This window comes from Pristiophorus japonicus, chromosome 27, assembly GCF_044704955.1.
Source record: "Pristiophorus japonicus isolate sPriJap1 chromosome 27, sPriJap1.hap1, whole genome shotgun sequence".
Taxonomy (NCBI): Eukaryota; Metazoa; Chordata; class Chondrichthyes; family Pristiophoridae; genus Pristiophorus; species Pristiophorus japonicus.
In genome coordinates, this window is record NC_092003.1 from 22,806,331 (window position 1) to 22,832,008 (window position 25,678).

Here is a 25,678-nt window from a genome sequence, read left to right on the forward strand (position 1 = left end):
TAACAGCTCAGATCAAGGATCGAACTTGGGATCTTCCCAATCAGTCTTTGTAGAATGTTCTAAAATTTGGGAGTTGGGGCGGAGGGTTAGAAAGAATATTTTGAAACAAATTTTACTCCACCTTTCAACAAAACCTTCGTCACACTGCACAATTCTGAAGTCCATCCAAATTAGACAAGCAAGTCAAATGGATCAACAACAGTGAGACGTTTTAGAAAGGCTCAATCACTGAAATAGACAGCTTTACAATCACTGCACAGTACAGAAGGGAGCGACTGTTAATGGGAGTTCGGTTCGTGAAGTCCTCCGACACTCCGAGATAAACTGGACTGTTCCTTTAAGTATAAATAGGCAGAGAAAAAAAGATGTCCCTGTCCCTTTAACTATCTGCCCCATTCCCCCAGGCAGTGGGAGGAGCAAAAGCGCGCGGTCTCCTTATATCCTGACGTAGCAAGCACCGCCGCATGGGCTCCTAAAGACCAAAGCAATTTTATATTTGCATCAGGTTAAACAGAACAACTGAAAAGTGTGCACACAAAGTCTTTGCAATTATATGTGTATATATGTCTATGTGTCTAAACAAAACACATCATTCTTAATGATTGCTAGACAATTCCAGAGATAAGTTATCATCTTCGCCAGTTATTTTCCAGCATTTTATTTCCTCCTATTTACAATGTAATTGCAGAGTGTTTAATCCCTTTAGCATTTATTGATAACCCATTGTCTTGTGTGCTCTTGTTTAGAAAGTGATGTCACACTGACCATTCCGTTACCAAGGTGACTGTCGGTGCGCAGTATTCAGTGGGAAAAGGGATTAAATCTCACCGAAGATAATGAGCAGCCACCCACCAGTCTCTGTGCTTTATTGCCCAGTGATCACCTCACCATCACAGAGAAGCTCCTCAGATTTACCTCCAGTGTGGATGACTTATGTAAGTGATGTTAAAAATTAAATTGTAGGGATGGAAGAGGAGTTGGGTGAGGTGGGTTTGGAGAGAAGGGTGAAAGAGGAGTTGGGTCGTGGGCTTTGGAGAGTAGGGGTGCGGGCTTTGGAGAGTATGGGGTGCAAGAGGAGTTGGGATGAGGGTTTGAGAGAAATGGAGTGACAGGAGTTGGGTGAGTGGTTGGAGAGTAGGGGTGAAAGATTAATTGGTGAGGGTATGTTGGAGAGTAGGAGTGAAGGAGGTGTATGAGTGAGGGGGATTTACTGTCCATTAATCACCTCTGTTGAACTATGGATGGGGGATTATTTTTCCTTGAAAATGTTTTGTATCATGTGTTTCACTGAAGTTGGAATTGGGGCGGCAGTTCCTTCCAGGCATTGACTGTTTGTGGTAAATTAATGTGGGTAGTGTTAATTGGGAATAGATTTGTGTGCCGAATGCATTGCTGGGTTGCGGGTTTGCCCTCAGTCCCAGTTGTGAGGTACTGCTGACACCAAATCCAGGATCCACTTGCATTGTGGCACCAAATCCAGGGACCACTTACATTGTGCCACCAAATTCCAAGGATCACTTACATTGTGACATCAAATGCAGGGACCACATACATTGTGACACCAAATTCAAAAACGTCTTACATTATGACACCAAACCAGGGATCTCTTACACTGAAGCATCAATCCATGGACCAGTTACAATGAGACATCAAATCCAGGATTAATTACACGTGACGCCAATTGAGGGATTACCAGTAACATTAACAAATCCAGGGACCAGTAACACTGAGGCATCTAATCCAGAGACCACTTACATGGCGATTATAAAATTACATAGGATATATGGCACAGAAATGGGCCATTTGGACGAACCAGTCCATGCCGGGCTTTATGTCTCTTCGGGAATTAGAGAGCCACAGTATGGGGAATGGCTATGCCGGCGAAAGCAGCTCTTGTTAGGGCGAAAGGTGGGTAATGAATGAAGATATGATCGTGGAATCAGACGGCGATTGGTGGGGCCTGGTTATTGTCAGAAGCCCTTTTCTGGCAGGCCGATGATTAGACGTAACCAGCGCAATAATTGTATCCATCTGTTATTGTCCCAAAATCCACAAATCTAATGGTCACTAATTTATTTTTCTGTGAGAAATGTAGAGATGTGAAAGAAGGGAGGAAATTAGATTTGCGCAGGAAAGAAAGTTCCTTGAATGAATACATTGTGAGGCTGTTTTGTGACTTGTCTGTGTGAGGTTAAAAACATGATATGGAAAAGGGCACATCCAGTGATACTTATATTACCAATGATGCTTTCTAAGTTAATCACTATATCCTAAGCCGAATATCCTATTGACTATCCCAATCCTAACAAATAACCACAAACCACACCCACTAAACCTACATCTAAACCCAGCCCCTAATCAAGGCTAAGAACATAATAGGAACAGCAGTAGGCCATCTAGCCCCTTGAGCCCACTCCTCCATTCAAAAGATCATGGCTGGGCTGATCTGATCTTGGCCTCAATTCCACTTCCCTGTTCTCTCCCCATAACACTGGACTCCCCAATCGTTCAAAAATCAGCCTATCTCCAACTTAAATATATTCAATGATCCAGCCTTCACTGCTCTCTGGGGTAGAGAATTTCAAAAAATCACGACCGTCAGCGAAGAAATTTCTCTTCATTTCCATTTTAAATGGGCGACCCCTTATTCTCAGACTATGCCACCTAGTTCTAGATCCCCCCACAAGAGGAAACAGAGGTCAGTGGAGGAGCTAAAGACCTGATAAACGAAATATTTGAACAATTACTTTGATGCAAGAAATACTGCAAGGTATGTTAGTAATAAGTAATTATAATCAACTGACCCATCAAAATTAGCAAAGGCAATTACAAAGATCAGAACATTTCAAAGGCAATCACATGCAGCATTTGTGGAGTTATACTAACTACATTCAAAAATCATTAAACAATACAGAAAATAACAGATTTACAGTCTTAAGCAAGATTGTTCTTTCAAGGATTGGTGGAAAGGAACGTCAAACGAGTGTAAAGTGAGACACGCCTGTTCAGTCGATGACACTCAAGTCGTATACACAAATGAAAAAAGGCTTATGATTTGATGTGGTAATAGATGAACTGCCCTATTAGGGAGAAATCAAATATTCGACACACGGTGTTTGAAACAAGCTGATTTATTCAATATTTATGCAGAACATTAATCTCCAGCTCAGATATAGGGGTAATAAAGAGCGCAGAAACAAAGACTAACTGCCAGAATCAGTGCCCAATGCAATCAGAGTCATCATCATAGGCAATCCGTCCAAGCGAGGATGACTTGCTTCCACGCTAAAAAGGAATGAGTTTACAGGTGTTGCAATGAAAGACCTAATATTCCAGATCAGGAACTACATCTTAGAGGGTGGAAGATGGCTGTGCGTAGATTTTTTTTAACGTGGGGTGGCCGTTGCACACCAGCCACCACACGGGCTCGACAGAGCTAGGTCTTAGTCCAGAGGCAAGGATTACCCAAGACGACTGGAGAGCAGCTCTGCGGCAGGGACCGTGCAAGCACACATATAGAAGTGTGGGTTGGCCCGTGCTGCCCCTGGGCCCTCGCCTCTCCTGGGCCCCGGTCACTTCCTTCTACAAACTGTTGCTCCTACGCCCCTCTTGCTGTGCCTGACTTGACTTTGCAGCCGTCGCCCTCCTGCAGTGATATGCCGCCACACGCTGCTCCCTCTGATGGTCCCGGCCGACTGATGAACTTGCAGGCCGGGACCCCGGCCATTTCCGGGCCGGTCCACCGCGCCCTGCTCCCTCTAATGCAGCCTTTCAATCACAGTAAATCCACTTCAAATCACTAACGTCGGCATTCAATGGCGGTTTATTTACCCAGCATACGCAGCGACAGAGAATATGCCGAACCCAGACTACAGGGGCCCGGTGTGCAGGCGCGGAATTTGGCTGAGTTTGGAGCATGTGTGGTGCGCTTAATGGCGGAGCGGATGTGGTGAACATCACCTGCGCAAAAGAGCCACTTTTCAGCGGTGTGGAGGGGAGTAATTCACCAGCGGGTAGCCGGGGAAGCTTCATGAACAACCTCTGCCCGCCGGAAGCCCGGAATAATAGAATAATAACCTAAATATCGGCGACTGCAGCTTCGAAGCTTTCTCCCGGTCACAGTTCCAGGATAACGGCGGCCAGCTTTGCACAGGAAGGCAAGTTCAGCGTTCCGCCATCTTGATTCAGTGAGCAGTAAAGCGCATGCGTGACCATCTTGGTGCAGGAGCAACGTGAGGTGCGTCAGTGCGAAGCTTACGGTTTACGTCCCAGATAATTGTAACAGGAAATCCCCAGAGCTGTTCCCTCCCCGGGTTAGAATCCCCATGTACAGTCCCAGGGTTATAAGAACACAAAAAATAGGAGTAGGCCATAAGGCCTCTTGAGCCTGCTCTGCCATTTGATAAGATCATGGCTGATCTGATCTTGGACTCAGTTCCACTTCCCTGCCCGCTCCCCATAACGCTTTATCCCGTAATTGTTTAAGAAACTGTCTATTTCTGTCTTATTTATTCAATGTCCCAGCCTCCAAAGCTCCCTGAGGCACCAAATTCCACAGATTCTCAACCCTCTCACAGATGAAATTTCTCCTCAGTTCTAAATGGGCGGCCCCTTTTCCTAAGATCTTGCCCTCCAGTTCTTGTCTCCCCCACCAGTAGAAACATCCTCTCTGCATCCACCTTGTCGAGCCCCCTCGTTATCTTATATGTTTTGATTGGATCATCTCTCATTCTTCTGAACTCAAATGTGTATAGAAACATAGAAAATAGGTGCAGGAGTGGGCCATTCGGCTCTTCGACCTGCACCACCATTCAATGAGTTCATGGCTGAACATGCAACTTCAGTACCCCATTCCTGCTTTCTCGCCATACCCCTTGATCCCCCTAGTAGTAAGGACTACATCTAACTCCTTTTTGAATATATTTAGTGAATTGGCCTCAACTACTTTCTGTGGTAGAGAATTCCACAGGTTCACCACTCTCTGTGTGAAGAAGTTTCTCCTCATCTCAGTTCTAAATGGCTTACCCCTTATCCTTAGAATATCCAGGCTGTGCTGCTGCCCAAGAAAACCGCCAGCGCGTCCAAGAGCAAGGAAAGCGGACAGGATTTAATGTAATAACCCAAAGGCTCTTTTCAGAGCCACCCACACTATCTCTGAAAGGGCTGCTTTCTGTTCTGTGGAACACAATTGTCCCAGATTTCATTTAACATATTATACTGTCAGTCAGCTGGGAGTTTGCTGATCAGAAATGAGCCACAGACATTCTCAGTTATAGGCCCAAGCTTCTGAACCTATCCTCATAAGACAACCCCCTCATCTCTCGAATCAACCTCTGAACTGCCTCCACTGCAAGTATATCCTTCCTTAAATACAGAGACCAAAACTGTATGCAGTACTCCAGGTGTAGCCTCACCAATACCGTGTACAGTTATAGATTACATTTCTACTTTTATACTTCCCGATTACTTGCTGTACCTGAATACGAAATTTTTGTGTTTTATGCACAAGAACCCCCAGGTCTCTGTACGATGGCACTTTGCAATTTTTCTCCATTTAAATTATAATTTGCTTTTCTATTATTTCTGCGAAACTGGATAACCTCACATTTTCCAACATTATGCTCCATCTGCCAATTTTTTTGCCCACTCATTTAGCCTGTCTATATCCCTTTTTCAGATTTTGTGTGTTCTCACAATTTGTTTTCCCACCCTTCTTTGTATCATCAGCAAACTTGGCTTCGTTAAACTCGGTCCTTTCATCCAAGTCATTAATATAGTTTGTAAGTGGTTGAGGCACCACACTAGTCATCACTTGCCAACCGGAAAATGGCCCATTTATCCCAACTCGCTGGTTTCTGTTAGTTAACCAATCCTCTATCCATGTTAATATACTATCCCCAACACCGTGAGCTTTTATCTTGTGCAGTAACCTCGTATGTGGCATCTTATCAAATGCCTTCTGGAAACCCAAATACACCACATCCACTGGTTCCCCCTTATCCACCCTGCTCGTTACATCCTCAAAGAACTCCAGCAAATTTGTCAAACAGGATTTCCCTTTCATAACGCCATGCTGACTCTGCTTAATTGAATCATGCTTTTCCAAATGTCCCGCTACTGCTTCCTTAATAATGGACTGCAGTGTTTTCCCAATGACAGATGTTAGGCTAATTGGTCTATGGTTTCCTGCTTTTGGTCTGCCTCTTTTTGGTAAATAGGGGCGTTACATTTGTGGTTTTCCAATCTGCTGGGACCGCCCCAGAATCCAGGAAATTTTGGTAGATTAGAACCAATGCATCCACTATCTCTACAGCCACTTCTCAAGACTCTGTGATGTAAGCCATCAGGTCCAGGTGACTTGTCTGCCTTTAGTCCTATTATTTTACCGAGTACTACTTCATTAGTGATAGTGATTGTATTAAGTTCCTTCCCCCGTCTAGCCGCTTGATTATCCACTTCGGTATTTCTCTCAGTGACCAAGTGTTTTACTGTAATTAAACTGTTTCTGTCAGATATTAACTCCTGCACGGTCCCAGCAAACCCTTTCACTCCCTTGTCCTTCCGATATTTGTGCAGGATTGCTTTGTGAAGCCCGGCTCATGGAGAGAAACAAGCTGCACGGAATGATCCCAAATTGAGCATCTCCAAGGGACAAGGCTCCCAGCTTTAATCATTCTCTGTGCCTTTTCCCCCCAGGCCCAGTTACTTTGCTCAGATTCTGATAAAAGTAAATTGGGAAAAGTGTACTTTGATTTTTACAGTTTGAATTAGTGCAGAGAGCTGCACATGTGCAGTTCAGCTACGCCCCATGTCGATTTCCAGTGAGCAGAAAAATGCATGCACCCTCCCCTCCCCCATCCCTGCCTGTGATCGCCATTCACTCAGTGAGTGGAAGAAGATGGTTTAAAACAGCCAGGAATGGAGATGCCGCGGCCCCGGGGTAAGGCAGCAAGCAGCAGCCTCCTTACAGCAGCGCAGCGCTTTTGCAGTGTGTCTGCAGATGGGCTCAGAGTTCAGCATTGAGTCCGGGGAAGTTCAGGGGGAGTCGGGGGCTGTGTGTAAGGGACAGAGTGGAGCAAGAACAAGTCTCAATGTGTGGTTTGAGTGGGGGAAGGGAGAGGCTATTCTCGGGCCATGTGTGGACAGCATGTGTCCAGGGTAAGGGAGACAGAATGGGAAGAATCTGCTATTTACAATCTGCTGCTTTCTCTCTCCAAACCAGTAGTGAACGTTCCTGGTTTAGTTCCATTGGGGGCCGTGTATAAGAGGCAGAGTGGAGCAGGAACTCGTTCCGGAACATGGTGTGAGTGGGGGAAGGGAGAGACCATTCTCGGGCTGTGTGTGGATAGTGTAAGGTAACCGAGAAAGTAAACCACCTTGCTCTTTCAAATCATTGCTGCTTTCTTTCCCCAAATCAGTAGTGAATGTTCCTGATTCAGTTCCAATCTCACCGTGTCTGTTGTTCTTGGACAGTGAGCAGTGGAAACACAGCCTGGCAGAGAGGATGTGGGGAGTTTCACAAAGTGCATCTATTGCAGGCACCAGGAGAGGAGTGTGGGAGAAGATATTTTAAAGATCGGTTATATTGTTTCGGTGAGCTGAGTTCTCCAGAACTGTGCTACTCGTGATCGCATGATACATTGTCGCTCCCTCAGATACATCATATTCTCCCCCGCATCCATATCTTACAACTAATAATGCTCTCGTATTATTATTCTCAGAGCAAAATTCTTCAACCAGCTGGAACAAATGTGAGCTTTCCTCCATCCGGAACACAAGGAACAGTGCAGACAGCTCCTTCTCTCACACAGTAAGTAGATTATCACTCACAGACCGCAGAGAGAGAGAACTGATCTCAGTCCGATTGTCACAGGCAGCAGAAGCTGTAAGTCACACAATGATCTGAAGTGGCAGAGTTACACTGTGAATCTTACAGCCACATGGAGCAGTAGAATCAGATGCTGTTTCACCATTGAAACAGATCACACTGACAGGTACATTAAACACCCACACTCACTTGCCAGAAACTGGCAGGTAGAGATGAGTTGGCGAGAGGCGGACCGGGGAGATTGAGGCGGCCTACAAAAGGCCTAGCATCGAGGAGAGGCTCGGGAGTTCATGAGTCGGTGAGAGGCGGAGCGGGGAGATCGAGGAGAGGCTCGGGAGTTCGTGAGTCGGTGAGAGGCGGAGCGGGGAGATCGAGGAGAGGCTCGGGAGTTCATGAGTCGGCGGAGGCAGAGCGGGGAGATCGAGGAGAGGCTCGGGAGTTCGTGAGTCGGTGAGAGGCGGAGCGGGGAGATCGAGGAGAGGCTCGGGAGTTCATGAGTCGGCGGAGGCAGAGCGGGGTGATCGAGGAGAGGCTCGGGAGTTCGTGAGTCGGCGGAGGCAGAGCGGGGAGATTGAGGAGGGGCTCGGGAGTTCATGAGTCGGCGGAGGCAGAGCGGGGTGATCGAGGAGAGGCTCGGGAGTTCATGAGTCGGCGGAGGCAGATCGAGGAGAGGCTCGGGGGTTCATGAGTCGGTGAGAGGCAGAGCGGGGAGATCGAGGAGAGGCTCGGGAGTTCGTGAGTCGGCGGAGGCAGAGCGGGGAGATCGAGGAGAGGCTCGGGAGTTCGTGAGTCGGTGAGAGGCAGAGCGGGGAGATCGTGGAGAGGCTCGGGCGTTCGTGAGTCGGTGAGAGGCGGAGCGGGGAGATCGAGGAGAGGCTCGGGAGTTCGTGAGTCGACGGAGGCAGAGCGGGGAGATCGAGGAGAGGCTCGGGAGTTCGTGAGTCGGTGAGAGGTGGAGCGGCGAGATCGAGGAGAGGCTCGGGAGTTCGTGAGTCGGCGGAAGCCCAGTCGGTGCAGCTGCAACAGGGAGGCAAAAAAGTAGAAAGAAATCGAAAGGTGACGTCACAGCCAAGGGGGTAAGTGATTGGCTGCTGATTGGTAAGTAGCTTTTCTTTTTTCTTTTCTATATCAGTAAGTAACATTTAGCATTGTTGTTGCCAAATTAAGTTTATCTAAGGGTGAAGTCATGGCAGGACAGCTCGGACATGTGTTATGCTCCTCCTGTAATATGTGGGAAGTCAGGGACGCTTCCGGTGTGTGCGGGACATGTATCCGCCTGCAGCTCCTGACGGACCTCATTGCGGCACTGCACCACGATGCTGAGAATGATGTGAGGAGCACGTTTAGCGAGTTGGTCTTAACACAGGTAAAGGGTACACAGCCAGATAGGGGATGGGTGACCAACAGGAAGAGCAGTGGAAGTAAGGTAGTGCAGGGGTCCCCTGCGGTCATCCCCCTGCAAAACAGATACACCACTTTGAGTACTGTTGAGGGGGATGACTCCTCAGGGGAGAACAGCAGCAGCCAAGTTCATGGCACCGTGGGTGGCTCTGCTGCACAGGAGGGCAGGAAAATGAGTGGGAGAGCTATAGTGATAGGGGATTCTATTGTAAGGGGAATAGATAGACGTTTCTGCGGCCGCAACCGAGACTCCAGGTTGGCATGTTGCCTCGCGGGTGCAAGGGTCAAGGATGTCTCGGAGAAGTTGCAGGACATTCTGAAAAGGGAGGGTGAACAGCCAGTTGTCGTACATATAGGTACCAATGATATAGGTAAAAGAAAACGGGATCAGATCCTACGAGACGAATTCAGGGAGCTAGGAGCTAAATTAAAAAGTAGGACCTCAAAAGTAGTAATCTCAGGATTGCTACCACTGCCATGTGCTAGTCAGAGTAGGAATCGCAGGATAGCTCAGATGAATACGTGGCTTGAGGAGTGGTGCAGAAGGGAGGGATTCAAAGTCCTGGGACTTTGGAACCAGTTCTGGGGGAGGTGTGACCAGTACAAACTGGACGGCCTGCACCTGGGCAGGACTGGAACCAATGTCTTAGGGGGAGTGTTTGCTAGTGCTGTTGGGGTGGAATTAAACTAACATGGCAGGGGGATGAGAACCTATGAAGGGAGACAGAGGAAAATAAAATGGAAGCAGAAGCAAAAGATAGAAAGGACAAGAGTAAAAGTGGAGAGCAGAGAAACCCAAGTCAAAAAAACAAAAAGGGCCACATCACAGCAAAATTCTAAAGGGGCAAAGTGTGTTAAAAAGACAACCCTGAATGCTCTGTGTCTCAATGCGAGGAATATTCGGAATAAGGTGGATGAATTAGCTGCGCAGATAGCAGTTAATGGATATGATGTAATTGGCATCACGGAGACATGGCTCCAGGGTGACCAAGGCTGGGAACTCAACATCCAGGGGTATTCAACATTTAGGGAGGATAGACAGAGAGGAAAAGGAGACGAGTTGGCATTGCTGGTTAAAGAGGAAATTATTGCAATAGTAAAGAGGGACATTAGCCTGGATGATGTGGAATCGGTATGGGTGGGGCTGCGGAATACCAGAGGGCAGAAAACGCTAGTGGGAGTTGTGTACAGACCACCAAACAGTAGTAGTGAGGTTGGGGACAGCATCTAACAAGAAATAAGATATGTGTGCAATAAAGGTGCAGCAGTTATCATGGGCGACTTTAATTTACATATAGATTGGGTTAACCAAACTGGTAGCAATGCGGTAGAGGAGGATTTCCTGGAGTGTATAAGGAATGGTTTCCCAGACCAATATGTCGAAGAACCAACCAGAGAGATCGCCATCCTAGACTGGGTGATGTGTAATGAGAAGGGCCTAATTAGCAATCTTGTTGTGCGATGTCTCTTGGGGAAGAGTGACCATAATATGGTAGAATTCCTTATTAAGGTGGAGAGTGACAAAGTTAATTTGGAAACTAGGGTCCTGAAATTAAAGAAAAGTAACTTCGATGGTATGAGGCGTGAATTAGCTCGAATCGACTGGCAAGGGATACTTAAAGGGTTGACAGCGGATAAGCAATAGCAAACATTTAAAGATCACGTGGATGAACTTCAGCAATTGTACATCCCTGTCTGGAGTAAAAGTAAAACGGGGAAGGTGGCTCAACCTTGGCTAATGAGGTAAATTAAGGATCGTGTTGAAACCAATGAAGAAGCATATAAATTGGTCAGAAAAAGCAACAAACCTGAGGACTCGGAGAAATTTAGAATTCATCAAGGAGGACTAAGGGTTTAATTAAGAGGGGGAAAATAGAGTGCGAGAGAAAGCTAGCAGGGAAATAAAAACTGACTGCAAAAGCTTCTATGAATATGTAAAGAGAAAAAGATTAGTGAAGACAAATGTAGGTCCCTGGCAGTCGGATTCAGGTAAATATATAATGGGGAACAAAGAATTGGCTTCCAATTGAACAAATACTTCGGTTCTGTCTTCATGAAGGAAGACACAAATAACCTTCCGAATGTGCTAGGGGACAGTGGATCTCATGAGAAGGAGGAACTGAAAGATATCCTTATTTGGCGGGAAATTGTGTTAGGGAAATTGATGGGATTGAAGGCCGATAAATCCCCGGGGCCTGATAGTCTACATCCTAGAGTACTTAAGGAAGTGACCCTAGAAATAGTGGATGCATTGGTGATCATTTTCCAATAGTCTATCGACTCTGGATCAGTTCCTATGGACTGGAGGGTAGCTAATGTAACACCACGTTTTAAAAAAGGAGGGAGAGAGAAAACTGGTAATTATCGACCAGTTAGCCTGACATCAGTAGTGGGGAAAATGTTGGAATCAATCATTAAGGATGAAATAGCGCATTTGGAAAGCAGTGACAGTATCGGTCCAAGTCAGCGTGGATTTATGAAAGGAAAATCATGCTTGACAAATCTGCAATTTTTTGAGCTTGTAACTAGCAGAGTGGACAAGGGAGAACCAGTGGGTGTGGTGTATTTGGACTTTCAAAAGGCTTTTGACAAGGTCCCACAGAAGAGATTGGTATGCAAAATCAAAGCACATGGTATTGGGGTAATGTACTGATGTGTATAGAGAACTGGTTGGCAGACAGGAAGCAGAGAGTCGGATAAACAGGTACTTTTCAGAATGGCAGGCAGTGACTAGTGGAGTGCCGCAGGGCTCAGTGCTGAGACCCCAGCTCTTTACAATATACATCAATGATTTAGATGAAGGAATTGAGTGTAATATCTCCAAGTTTGCAGATGGCACTAAACTGGGTGGCGGTGTGAGCTGTGAGGAGGATGCTAAGAGGCTGCAGGGTGACTTGGACAGGTTAGGTGAGTGGGCAAATGTAAAGCAGATGCAGTATAATGTGGATAAATGTGCAGTTATCCATTTTGGGGGCAAAAACACGAAGGCAGAATATTATCTGAAAGGCGGCAGATTAGGAAAAGGGGAGGAGCAATGAGACCTGGGTGTCATGGTTCATCAGTCATTGAAAGTTGGCATGCATGTACAGCAGGCAGTAAAGAAGGCAAATGGTATGTTGGCCTTCATAGCTAGGGGATTTGAGTATAGGAGCAGGGAGGTCCTACTCCAGTTGTACAGGGCCTTGGTGAGGCCTCACCTGGAATATTGTGTTCAGTTTTGGTCTCCTAATCTGAGGAAGGACATTCTTGCTATTGAAGGAGTGCAGCAAATGTTCACCAGACTGATGCCAGGGATGGCTGGACTGACATATGAGGAGAGACTGGATCAACTGGGCCTTTATTCACTGGAGTTTAGAAGGATGAGAGGGGATCTCATAGAAACGTATAAGATTCTGACGGGACTGGACAGGTTAGTTGCGGGAAGAATGTTTCCGATGCTGGGGAAGTCCAGAACTAGGGGACATAGTCTTCGGATAAGGGGTAGGCCATTTAGGACTGAAATGAGGAGAAACTTCTTCAGTCAGAGAGTTGTTAACCTGTGGAATTCCCTGCCTCAGAGAGTTATTGATGCCAGTTCATTGGATATATTCAAGAGGGAGTTAGATATGGCCCTTACGGCTGAAGGCATCAAGGGGTATGGAGAGAAAGCAGGAAAGGGGTACTGAGGGAATGATCAGCCATGATCTTATTGAATGGCGGTTCAGTCTCGAAGGGCCAAATGGCCTACTCCTGTACCTATTTTCTATGTTTCTAAGTAAAACACACGATCATCTATCGGAAAAAATATCAAACAGAAAGTCAAAACCACACTCGCATATCAGAAGCTGACGGGTATAGAGCGAAAGCCATATTCATGTTTCAGAATGTGACAGATTCATTATTTAGTGGGTATTATATTGTATCTCTCATTCTCTGATATCCAACTGTGTGTATTCTGTCCCTGTCAGGTTTGGTATGTGTGTTGTGGTTTAATCTGTGCCTTTCAGTTTCTGTTATAATCTGTCTCGGATAATCTGTACCTATTTGTTCCTGCTACTTGTTCTAGACTGTACCTGTCAGTTCCTGCTGTGTGAGTGTGGAATTTACTCTGTATCTGCCAGTCTCTGGTATTTAACCCCATGAACATACCAGAAGATGACAGATGCAGAATAAAACCCACATTCCTGTACCATAGATTGACAGATACAGTATACAACACACACCCACATATATGAAAGTGACAGTAACAGAATACAATCCCCACTTGCATACCAGAGAGTGACAGGTAAAGTGTAAATCCCATGTCCATATGTCAGAAAACTGAAAGGCAGTAAATAAAATTGTTACTGGCATCGCAAAAACTGATAGGAACAGAGTAATACCTACACACACGCATCACAAAAATGACAGGTAGAAGGCAAAATCTTCACTCCCATATCAGAGAAATACAGGTAAATAGTAAAATTGCTGCTCACGTTCACATACCAGAGACTGGCAGACACACAGTAAATTCCACACTCACATAGCAAGAACTGACAGGTACAGTTTAAAACACACAATCAAGTAGCAGGAACAAATGGGTACAGATTAAATCCAGACTAACATAGCAGAAACTGAGAGGCACAGATTAAACCTCAACACACACATACCAAAACCTATCCGGCACAGAATAATACACACACTCGCGTATCAGAGACTGAGAGATACAGTATAAAACCCACACTCATATCAGAGGCTGACATATTCAAATCCATATTCCCATAACATAAATTGACATACAGTGATATGCCCATACTCACTCACCAGTAATTGACAGGTACAGGGTAAAGACCTCTCTTCCATACCAGAAACTGACAGGTACAAAGGAAAACCCACTCTCAATTAAGCAGAAACTGCAGGTATAGAGTAAGGCCCACAATCACATATCAGAACTTGACAGGTACAGAATAAATCCCAGACTCCCATAGCAGAAATGGAGAGATACAGAGAAAAGCCCAAACTCACATACCAGAGACAGATAGATACAGAGTGAAACTCAGACTCATTTACCAGAGACTGACAGATTCAGCATAAACACTCACCTCCATAACAAAAATTGACAGTTAGAATATTTGTTTTACTTTCTATCAGGAATTGGTGATACAGAGTAAAACAATACTAACATACTGGAGAATGACTGGTATGGAGTCGAGCTCACATTCACACAACAGAGATGGACAGATACAGACACAAAACACACACTCACACACCAGGAATGGAAAGGTACAGAATGAAACCCACAGGCAATTACCAGAAATTGACAGTTACAGGATAAAACTCACACTATCGTATCAGAAACTGATGTACAGAGTAAAACCCTCATTCACATACCAGAGATGGTCAGATACAGAGTAAAATCCACACTCCCGTACCAGACACCCATAATATTAATTCAATATTGATCTGTCAATGGATCAGAGAGTGAAAGAGTCAGTATCTAGCTTATAATCACCGGTCAGTCCCACACTGACACTGCACCAGAGATTGAAAGTGGCAGCGTCCATCCTACACTCGCCTGTCAATCAGAATCTGTCACATAGTATCAGAGAATAAGAGAGGCAGTATCTATCCAACACTTACCTGTCAGAGTTGGCTAAAGTAGACTGGGAACACAGACTAAACGGTGGCACAATTGAGGAACAGTGGAGGACTTTTAAGGAGCTCTTTCATAGTGCTCAACAAAAATATATTCCAGTGAAAAAGAAGGGTGGTAAGAGAAGGGATAACCAACTGTGGCTAACCAAGGAAATAAAGGAGAGTATCAAATTAAAAACCAATGCGTATAAGGTGGCCAAGGTTAGTGGGAAACGAGAAGATTGGGAAAATGTTAAATGACAGTAAAGAATGACTAAGAAAGCAATAAAGAAAGGAAAGATAGATTATGAAAGTAAACTTGCGCAAAACATAAAAACGATAGTAAAAGCTTTTACCAATATATAAAACGGAAGAGAGTGACTAAAGTAAATGTTGGTCCCTTAGAAGATGAGAAGGGGGATTTAATAATGGGAAATGTGGAAATGGCTGAGACCTTAAACAATTATTTTGCTTCAGTCTTCACAGTGGAAGACACAAAAACCATGCCAAAAATTGCTGGTCACGGGAATGTGGGAAAGGAGGACCTTGAGACAATCACTATCACTAGGGAGGTAGTGCAGGACAGGCTAATGGGACTCAAGGTAGACAAGTCCCCTGGTCCTGATGAAATGCATCCCAGGGTATTAAAAGAGATGGCGGAAGTTGTAGCAGATGCATTCGTTATAATCTACCAAAATTCTCTAGACTCTGAGGAGATACCAGCGGATTGGAAAGCAGCTAATGTAATGCCTCTGTTTAAAAAAGGGGGCATGGAAAAGGCAGGTAACTATAGGTCGGTTAGTTTAACATCTGTAGTGCAGAAAATGCTTGAAGCTATCATTAAGGAAGAAATAGCGGGACATCTAGATCGGAATAGTGCAATCAAGCAGACGCAACATTGATTCATGAAGGGGAAATCATGTTTAACTAATTTACGGGAATTCTATGAGGATATAACAAGCATGGTGGATAGAGGTGTACCGATGGATGTGGTGTGGTGTATTTAGATTTCCAAAAGGCATTCGATAAGGTGCCACACAAAAGGTTACTGCAGAAGATAAAGGTACGCGGAGTCAGAGGAAATGTATTAGCATGGATTGAGAATTGGCTGGCTAACAGAAAGCAGAGAGTCAAGATAAATGGGTCTTTTTCGGGTTGAAAATCGGTGGTTAGTGGTGTGCCACAGGGATTGGTGCTGGGACCACAACTGTTTACAATATACATAGATGACCTGGAAGAGGGGACAGAGTGTAGTGTAACAAAATTTGCAGATGACACAAAGATTAGTGGGAAAGCTGAATGTGTAGAGGACAACGAGAGGCTGCAAAGAGATTTAGATAGGTTAAGCGAATGGGCTAAGGTTTGACAGATGGAATACAATGTCGGAAAATGTGAGGTCATCCCCCTTGGGGAAAAAAAACAGTAAAAGGGAATATTATTTGAATGGGGAGAAATTACAACAAGCTGTGCTGCAGAGGGACCTGGGGATCCTTGTGCATGAATCCCAAAACATTAGTTTGCAGGTGCAGCAGGTAATCAGGAAGGCGAATGGAATGTTGGCCTTCATTGCGAGAGGGATGGAGTAAAAAAGCAGGGAGGTCCTGCTGCAACTGTACAGGATATTGGTGAGGCTGCACCTGGAGTACTGCGTGCAGTTTTGGTCACCTTACTTAAGGAAGGATATACTAGCTTTGGAGGGGGTACAGAGACGATTCACTAGGCTGATTGCGGAGATGAGCGTGTTACATTATGATGATAGATTGAGTAGACTGGGTCTTTACTCGTTGGAGTTCAGAAGGATGAGGGGTGATCTTATAGAAACATTCAAAATAATGAAAGGGATAGACAAGATAGAGGCAGAGAGGTTGTTTCCACTGGTCGGAGAGACTAGAACTCGGGGGCACAGCCTCAAAATATGGGGGAGCCAATTTAAAACTGAGTTGAGAAGGAATTTTTTCTCCCAGAGAGTTGTGAATCTGTGGAATTTTCTGCCCAAGGAAGCAGTTGAGGCTAGCTCATTGAATGTATTCAAATCACAGATAGATAGATTTTTAACCAATAAGGGAATTAAGGGTTATGGGGAGCGGGCGGGTAAGTGGAGCTGAGTCCACGTCCAGATCAGCCATGATCTTGTTGAATGGCGGAGCAGGCTCGAGGGGCTAGATGGCCTACTCCTGTTCCTAATTCTTATGTTCTTATGTTCTCACATAGTGTCAGAGAATGACAGAGGCAGTATCTATCCAACACTCACCTGTCACATAGTGTCAGAGAATGAGAGAGGCAGTATCTATCCAACACTCACCTGTCATATTATGTCGGAGAATGAGACAGGCAGTATCTATTCAAAACTCACCTGTCATCAGAATCTGTCACATTGAATGAGAGAATAACAGGGGCAGTATCTATAAAAAAAACTAATCTGGCAATCCAACTCTGCCTCACTGTACCAAAGATTGAGAGATATTGGTATATTCTCTCTCAAATCCTGCACTGAAACATTTTATCAGAGAGTGACAGGTTGTTTTTGGAAAAATATCATTTTGGTCACACTGTATTAGAGATAGGGAGTTGAAGTATCTATATATTGTATTCCACTGACAATCAAACACTGCCACACAGTAACAGAGAGTGACAGGCACAGTAGCTATCCTATAGTCAACAATAATTCCCAAACTGATATATATGACCAGAGAGTGAGTGGCAGGTATTTCCTATACGCACCTGTCAATCCTACACTGACACACAGTACCAGAGAGTGAGTGACAGTGTCTGTCCTATACACAGCTGTCAATCCCACACTGACACACAGTACCAGAAAGTGACTCATAATGCCTCTAGTCTGCCCGAACCAGGCAATTTAAAACTACTTCATGTACCAATGAGTGACAGAAAACATAGAAACATAGAAAATAGGTGCCGGAGTAGACCACTCGGCCCTTCGAGCCTGCACTGCCATTCAATAAGATCATGGCTGATCATTCCTTCAGTACCCCTTTCCTGCTTTTTGTCCATACCCCTTGATCCCTTTAGCCATAAGGGCCATATCGAACTCCCTCTTAAATATATCCAAAGAACTGGCATCAACAACTCTCTGAGGCAGGGAATTCCACAGGTTAACAACTCTCTGACTGAAGAAGTTTCTCCTCATCTCAGTCCTAAATGGCCTACCCCTTATAGTAAGGCTATGCCCCCTGGTGCTGGACTTCCCCAACATCGGGAACATTCTTCCCGCATCTAACCTGTCCAGTCCCGTCAGGATCTTATACATTTCTATGAAATCCCCTCTCATCCTTCTAAACTTCATTGAACAAAGACCTAGTTGATCCAGTCTCTCCTCATATGACAGTCCAGCCATCCCTGGCATCAGTCTGGTGAACCTTCGTTGCACTCCGTCAATATCAAGAATGTCCTTCCTCAGATTAGGAGACCAAAACTGAACACAATATTCCAGTTGAGGCCTCACTAAGGCCCTGCATAAATGCAATAAGACCTCCCTGCTTCTATACTCAAATCCCCTAGCTATGAAGGCCAACATACCATTTGCCTTCTTTACCGCCTGCTGTACCTGCATGCTCACTTTCAATGACTGATGAACCATGACACCCAGGTCTCATTGCACCTCCCCTTTTCCTAATCTGCCGCCATTCATATAATATTCTGCCTTCGTGTTTTTGACGCCAAAATGGATAACCTCACATTTAGCCACATTATAATGCATCTGCCATGCATTTGCCCACTCACCTAACCTGTCCAAGTCACCCTGCAGCCTCTTAGCGTCCTCCTCACAACTCACACTGCCACCCAGTTTAGTGTCATCCGCAAACTTGGAGATATTACAATAAATTCCTTCATCTAGATCGTTTATGTATATTGTAAAGAGCTGGGGTCCCAGCACTGAGCCCTGCGGAATTCCACTTGTCACTGCCTGCCATTCTGAAAAATACCCGTTTATCCCGCCTCTCTGCTTCCTGTCTGGAACCAGTTCTCTATCCATGTCAGTACATTACCCCCAAAACCATGCGCTTTGATTTTGCATACCAATCTCTTGAGCGGGACCTTGTCAAAAGCCTTTTGAAAGTCCATAAACACCACATCCACTGGTTCTCCCTTGTCCACTCTCCTAGTTACATCCTCAAAAAATTCCAGAAGTTTCATCAAGCATGTTTTCCCTTTCATAAATCCATGCTGACTTGGTCCAATCATGTCACTGCTTTCCAAATGCACTGCTATTTCATCCTTAATGATTGATTCCAACATTTTCCCCAGTATTGATGTCAGGCTAACCGGTCAATAAATACCCGTTTTTTCACTCCTTCCTTTTTTAAAACGTGGTGTTACATTAGCTGCCCTCCAGTCCATAAGAACTGATCCAGAGTCGATAGACTATTGGAAAATGATCATCAATGCATCCACTATTTCTAGGGCCACTTCCTTAAGTACTCTGGGATGCAGACTATCAGGCCCCGGGGATTTATCGGCCTTCAATCCCATCAATTTCCCGAACACAATTTCCCGCCAAATAAGGATATCCTTCATTTCCTCCTTCTCACTAGACCCACTGTCCCCTAGCACATTCGGAAGGTTATTTGTGTCCTCCTTCGTGACGACAGAACCGAAGTATTTGTTCAATTGGTCTGCCATTTCTTTGTTCCCCATTATAAATTCACCTGAATCTGACAGCAGGGAACCTACGTTTGTCTTCACTAATCTTTTTCTCTTGACATATTTATAAAAGCTTTTGCAGTCAGTTTTTATGTTCCCTGCAAGCTTCCTCTTGTATTCTTTTTACTCCCTCTTAATTAAACCCTTAGTTTTCCTCTGTTGAATTCTAAATTTCTCCCAGTCCTCAGGTTTGTTGCTTTTTCGAGCCAATTTATATGCCTCTTCCTTGGCTTTAACACTATCCTTAATTTCCCTTGTTAGCCATGGTTGAGCCACCTTACCCGTTTTATTTTTACAGGAATGTACATTTGCTGAAGTTCATCCATGTGATCTTTAAATGTTTGCCATTGCTTAGCCACCGTTAACTGCTTAAGTATCCCTTGCCAGTCTATTCCAGCTAATTCACGCCTCATACCATCGAAGTTACCTTTGCTTAAGTTCAGGACTCTAGTTTCCGATTTAACCGTCCATCTTAATAAGGAATTCTACCATATTATGGTCACTCTTCCCTAAGGGGCCTCGCACAACAAGATTGCTAATTAGTCCCTTCTCATTACACATCACCCAGTCTAGGATTGCCAGCTCTCTGGTTGGTTCCTCGATATATTGGTCTGGAAAACCATCCCTAAAGCGCTCCAGGAAATCCTCCTCCACTGCATTGCTACCAGTTAGGTTAGTCCAATGTGCTAACAGAGTCAGCACATTCAGGGGAGGAGAGGAGAGGGAGGGGAACCAGTGAGTGTAGAATTTGAACTGAACGAAAGTCAGCACCTTCAGGGGATGAGAGGGAGGGGAAACAGTGAGTGTGGAACTGAACTCAGCCAGAGTCAGCACCTTCAGGGGAGTGGAACCAGTGAGTTTAGAACTGAACCTAGCCAGAGTCAGACCTTCAGCGGAGGGGAATTCATGAATGTAGAACTGAACTCAGCAGAGTCAGCACTTTCAGGGGAGGGGAACCACTGAGTATAGAACTGAATCAAGCCAGAGTTGGTGATGAAAATTGGGAGCGGAGGACAAGCTGCCTACAGACATGCGATGTGTTTGCATTTCAGGACAGGGAGGGGGAAGAGTGTATGGGGCAGGGATTTATAGCTTTGGAGGAACAAGAGAGGAAATAATGTTCCATAGAATTGTCTGTTGTGAATTTCTGCCCTGTACTTGCAGTAATGATTTTTGTGAACTCCTTTTCCAAGATATCAGAAGGGCAGGATTTGCAGGTGGGAAACTCAAACCAAACATCACGCCAAGGAATGATGGAATCACTCGATTCATCAGGACCTGAATCTCATCGGCGTTTGAATGTGGAAGGAGAAATGTTTGTCTGTTCTGTCTGTGGGAACAGATTTCAAACATCAGTGTGACTGGAAAAGCACCGAGACACACACACCCGAGTAAGAGTGTTCCAGTGCACTGACGGTGGAAAGAGCTTTAACCAGTTACGCAGCCTGACAAAACATCGCACGATTCACAACGGGGAGAAACCGTACACGTGTTCTGTGTGTGGACCAGGCTTCAACTGATCATCCAACCTGGAGAGACACAAGGACACTCGCAACATGGAGAAACTGTGGGAATGTGGGGACTGTGGGAAGGGGTTCAATTACCAATCTGAGCTGGAAGTTCATCGTCACAGTCACAGTCACACTGGAGCGAGGTCGTTCACCTGCTCTAATTGTGAGAAGGGATTCACTACCTCATCCAACCTGCTGAAACATCAGCGACTTCACACCGGGGAGAAGCCATTCACCTGCTCCGAATGTGGGGAGGGATTCACTCAGTCATCCCACCTGCTGACACACCAGCGAGTTCACACTGGGGAGAGGCCGTTCACCTGCTCTGAATGTGGGAAGGGATTCACTCAGTCATCCCACCTTGTAACTCACCAGCGAGTTCACACCGGGGAGAGACCGTTTATCTGCTTTGAGTGTGGGAAGGGATTCACTCGGTCATCCACCCTGCTGATGCACCAACGAGTTCACACTGGGGAGAGGCCATTTATCTGCTTCGAGTGTGGGAAGGGATTCACTCGGTCATCCCACCTGCTGATGCACCAGAGAGTTCACACCGGGGAGAGGCCATTCACCTGCTCTGAGTGTGGGAAGGGATTCACACGGTCATCCCACCTGCTGCAACATCAACGAGTTCACACTGTGGAGAGACCGTTCACCTGCTCTGAGTGTAGGAAGGGATTTACGGAGTTATCCCATCTGCTGACACATCAGCAAGTTCACACTGGGGAGAGGCCATTCATCTGCTCCATGTGTGGGAAGCGATACACTCAGTCATCGAACCTGCAGATACACCAGCGAGTTCACACTGGGGAGAGGCCGTTCATCTGCTCTGAGTGTGGGAAGGGATTCACTCGATCATCCTGCCTGCTGAGACACCAGCGAGTTCACAATTGACTGCAGGGTTTGGATTCTGCTGTTACCCCAGACTGAACCGTGTCCATTCTGACAGTTGGGCTTTCTTTCTGCTGATACTGATTACCTGTATAACTGGCCTGGTGTTTAATATTTGGGATATGTGACACATTAATCAACGGGAATAGGGTCAGATAAAAAAATAATGCTGATTGTGTTTGCCTCTATAATTCACTCTTTAAAAAAACATAAATAGGAGCAGGAGTAGGCCATTGGCCACTCGAACCTGCTCTGCCATTTAATAAGATCATGGATGATCCGATCTTGGGCACAGTTCCACTTCCCTGCCTGCTCACCATAACCCTTCACTCCATTATCGTTCAAAAATCTGTCTATCTCCACCTTTAAATATATTCAATGACTCAGCCGCCACAGCTCACTGGGGTAGAGAATTTCAAAGATTTATGACACTGTGAGAGAAGAAATTTCTCACCATCTTGGTTCGAAATCGGTGATCCTTTTTCTTAAACTATGCCCCCTAGTTCTAGATGTCCCCACACGTGGAAACATCCTCTCTGCATCTACTTTGTCAAGTCACCTCAGTATCATATGTTTCAATAAGATCATCTCTCATTCTTCTAAACTCCAATGAGTATAGGCCCAACTGCTCAACCTAACCCCATAAGTCAATCCCTTCATCTCAGAAATTAAAGCAGTGAAGATTCTCTGAACTATCTCCAATGCAAGTATCTCCCTCCTGAAATAAGGAGATCAACATTGTACGCAGTACTCCAGGTGTGGTCTCACCAATACTCTGTACAGTTGTAGCAGGACTTCTCTGCTTTAATACTCCAACCCTTTGCAATAAAGGCCAACATTTCTTTCGCCTTCATAATTACTTGCTGTACCTGCATACTGAGTTTTTGTGTTTCATGCACAATGATCCCCAGGTCCTTTTGTAATATCTCGCCATTTAAATAATACATTGTATTTTTATTTTTCCTGCCAAAGTGGATAACCTCACACTTTCCCACATTATACTCAATCTACCAGATGTTTGTCCACTCAATTAGCCTGTCTACATACCTTTGCAGATTATTGTGTCCTCCACACAATCTGTTTTCCCAACCATCTTTGTATCATCAGCAAACTTGGAAATATTACACTCGGTCCCTTCATCCAAATCATTAATATAGATTGTAAATAGTTGGGGCCCCAGCAGTAATCCCTGTGACACCCCACTAGTTGCCATTTGACGACCGGAAACTGAATTCTCCCGATTCTCTGTCTTCTGTTAGTTAACCCACTCTCTATCCATGCTAATATATTACCCCCAACCCCGTAAAATTTGACCTTGTGCAGTAACCTGTTATGTGGCACCTTATCGAGTGCTTTCTGGAAATCCAAATACACAACATCCACTGGTTCCCCCTGATCCACTGTGCACATTACTTCCTCAAAGAACACCAGCAAATTTGTCAAACATGACTTCCCTTTCATAAAACCATACTGACTCTGCTTGTCTGTATTATGCTTTTCCAATGTCCTGTTACTGCTTCCTTAATAATGGAATCCAGCGTTTTCCCAAAGGCAGAAGTTAGGCTACATTTTGCCTCCCTCTTTTTCTAAATAGCGGGGTTACATTTGTGGTTTTCCAATCTTCTGGGAGCTCCCCAGAATCCAAGGAATTTTGGTAGATTACAACCAATGCCTCCACTATCTCTGCAGCTACTTCTTCAAAGACCTTAGGATGCAAACCATTAGGTCCAGGGGACTTGTCCACCTTTAGTCACATTATTTTACCAAGTACTACTTCTTTAGTGATAGTGATTGTTTTTCGTTCCTCCCTTTCTATAGCCTCTTGATTATCCACTATTGGGATGTTTTAGCATCCTCTACCGTGAAGACCAAAACACAATATTTGTTCAAAGTCTCTGCCATTTCCTTGTACCCCATTAATAATTCCCCAGTCTCATTCTCTAAGGGACCAACATTTACTTTAACCACTCTTCTCCATTTTTTTCCTGGTATCAGTCATAATGAGCTGGATTGGGAGTGAGCTAGCGATGCATCGGCAGTAAGCTGTTATAGATGGATTTGGGTTGGTTTGGATACCGGTCAGCAGTGAGGTCCCGCAGGAATTGGTGTTGGGCCCGTTGCTCTTTACTATTTTTATTAATGATCTGGATGTAGGTCATGGCGGCACACTCTGCAAATTTGCAAAGGATACCGAGATTTGTGTGCGTATTCGGTCTCGTTTGCTTCAGGCAGATCTTACTGTTTTAGGAGATTGGTCTCATGACTGGCAAATTGTGTGTAACTTAGATAAGTGCACGTGGGCAGGGTAAATGCTCAACAGTCATTCATGCGTCAGGGATAAGCACTAAAGAAGGTGCAGACAGAAAGAGATTTGGGCATTCTAGCATATACATTTTTAAAGGTTTGCAGTCTGTCGGTAGGGATGGAGTCTGGGCTTTCCTTGCTCTGTGTGGGGCTCAGTACCATACCCTGAGATGGAGTAACATACCACAGATGGGGATGGAGCCTTGGACTTCCCTGCTCCGTGTGGGGCTCAGTACCATACCCTGAGATGGAGTAACATACCACAGGTGGGGATGGAGCCTGGGCTTTCCCTGCTCTGTGTGGGGCTCAGTGCTACACCGGGTGAGATGTGCAAACATTTTCCCACAAGCTGAGCTCCTGAGGCAGAGCCATTAGCTGCCTCCCTGCAATGACAGACAGGGAGCAGAGACCAAGGTTGTAGTTTCACATTTTTAAGCTGATTTAACATGCGATTCCCCAGCTGTGAATCCCCCAGCAGAGAATTCATGGGGTGTTTGATATAAATGAGATTCACCATCAGTATCAGAAAATCTCTCCTTGATGCACGACTCATCTCTATGCAGCTGCTCGCTGCTAAAGAGTGAACTTAATATAATTTCACCTTGACTCGGGGTCAGTGCGGCTCAGGGTATTTTGGGTTGTTTGAAATGCAAGGTAATTAGCTGCTCCTGAACAAATTTACTGCTCACCACACTGCTGCTGCCCCAACTATCAGCAGCGCATCATTCGTTGCAGCGATACAACATACACTTCTGTACCTGCTGTTTTAAAGCCAGCAGTAAATGACTAACTTCTCTCAACATATGGAACTAGAACTGCCGATTGACACTGTAAATCTTGCAAACATTTAACTGCAAGTGTCAGATCAATCATGGTTATCATTAGTCCTCCACGTACCTTTTTGCACCACATCACCCTGGCTTATCACAGCACGGCTATCAGTCAATGCACTGCCAGTGTGAAAAAATGCAACATTTTAAACTGAGCTACGTGTGCAAGACTGTAATCAGAGAGCGCTTGGGCTATGGGCACTGATAACTTATCCTGAGCATTAAGAAATTCATCAGGCCCCTCTTGTATTACACATTGGCTCACTGTGTGTCTATGTTTAGGGTTCGCAGGCGATTTCCCAACTCTGAATTCATGCAGTGTTTGATGTAATTCACTGTCTCTTCAACGCAGTGAGATCTAGCCCGGTGTGCAAGCTCTGTATCTTTATTAACACTTCATAACACCAGCCTGGTGTGCAAGCTTTGTGTCTTTATGAACACTTCAGCAGAACATTAAATCAACATATGGAACTAGAATTGCTGATTGACACTGTATGTTTTGCCAACATTTAACTGCAGTGTGAGAACAATCACAATTATCATTAGTCTTCCATGTACGTTCTGGCGCTGCATCACCCGAACAAACCTAGCTGATCTCAGCACGGCTATCAGTCAATTCATTGCCCGTGTGGAAAAATGCACATTTTGAACTTAGCAAA

The 25,678-nt window shown here is 45.1% G+C and overlaps 1 protein-coding gene across 3 annotated transcripts; it reads left to right on the plus strand.

The window, feature by feature from the left end:
- Positions 1-3,953: 3,953 nt before the first annotated feature.
- On the plus strand, positions 3,954-22,219 carry LOC139239381 (zinc finger protein 432-like). 3 transcript variants are annotated; one of them, XM_070868058.1, is made up of 4 exons: positions 3,954-4,237; positions 7,474-7,593; positions 7,722-7,810; positions 20,677-22,219. In XM_070868058.1, the coding sequence occupies exon 4, from the start codon at positions 21,040-21,042 to the stop codon at positions 21,886-21,888; it is 849 nt and encodes a 282-aa protein (XP_070724159.1). In that variant the 5' UTR covers positions 3,954-4,237; positions 7,474-7,593; positions 7,722-7,810; positions 20,677-21,039; the 3' UTR covers positions 21,889-22,219. The 3 variants fall into 3 exon arrangements, with proteins under 3 accessions (XP_070724159.1, XP_070724158.1, XP_070724157.1); XM_070868057.1 differs by lacking the exon at positions 7,474-7,593; XM_070868056.1 differs by lacking the exon at positions 7,474-7,593 and having other exon boundaries at positions 3,954-4,157.
- Positions 22,220-25,678: the final 3,459 nt, after the last annotated feature.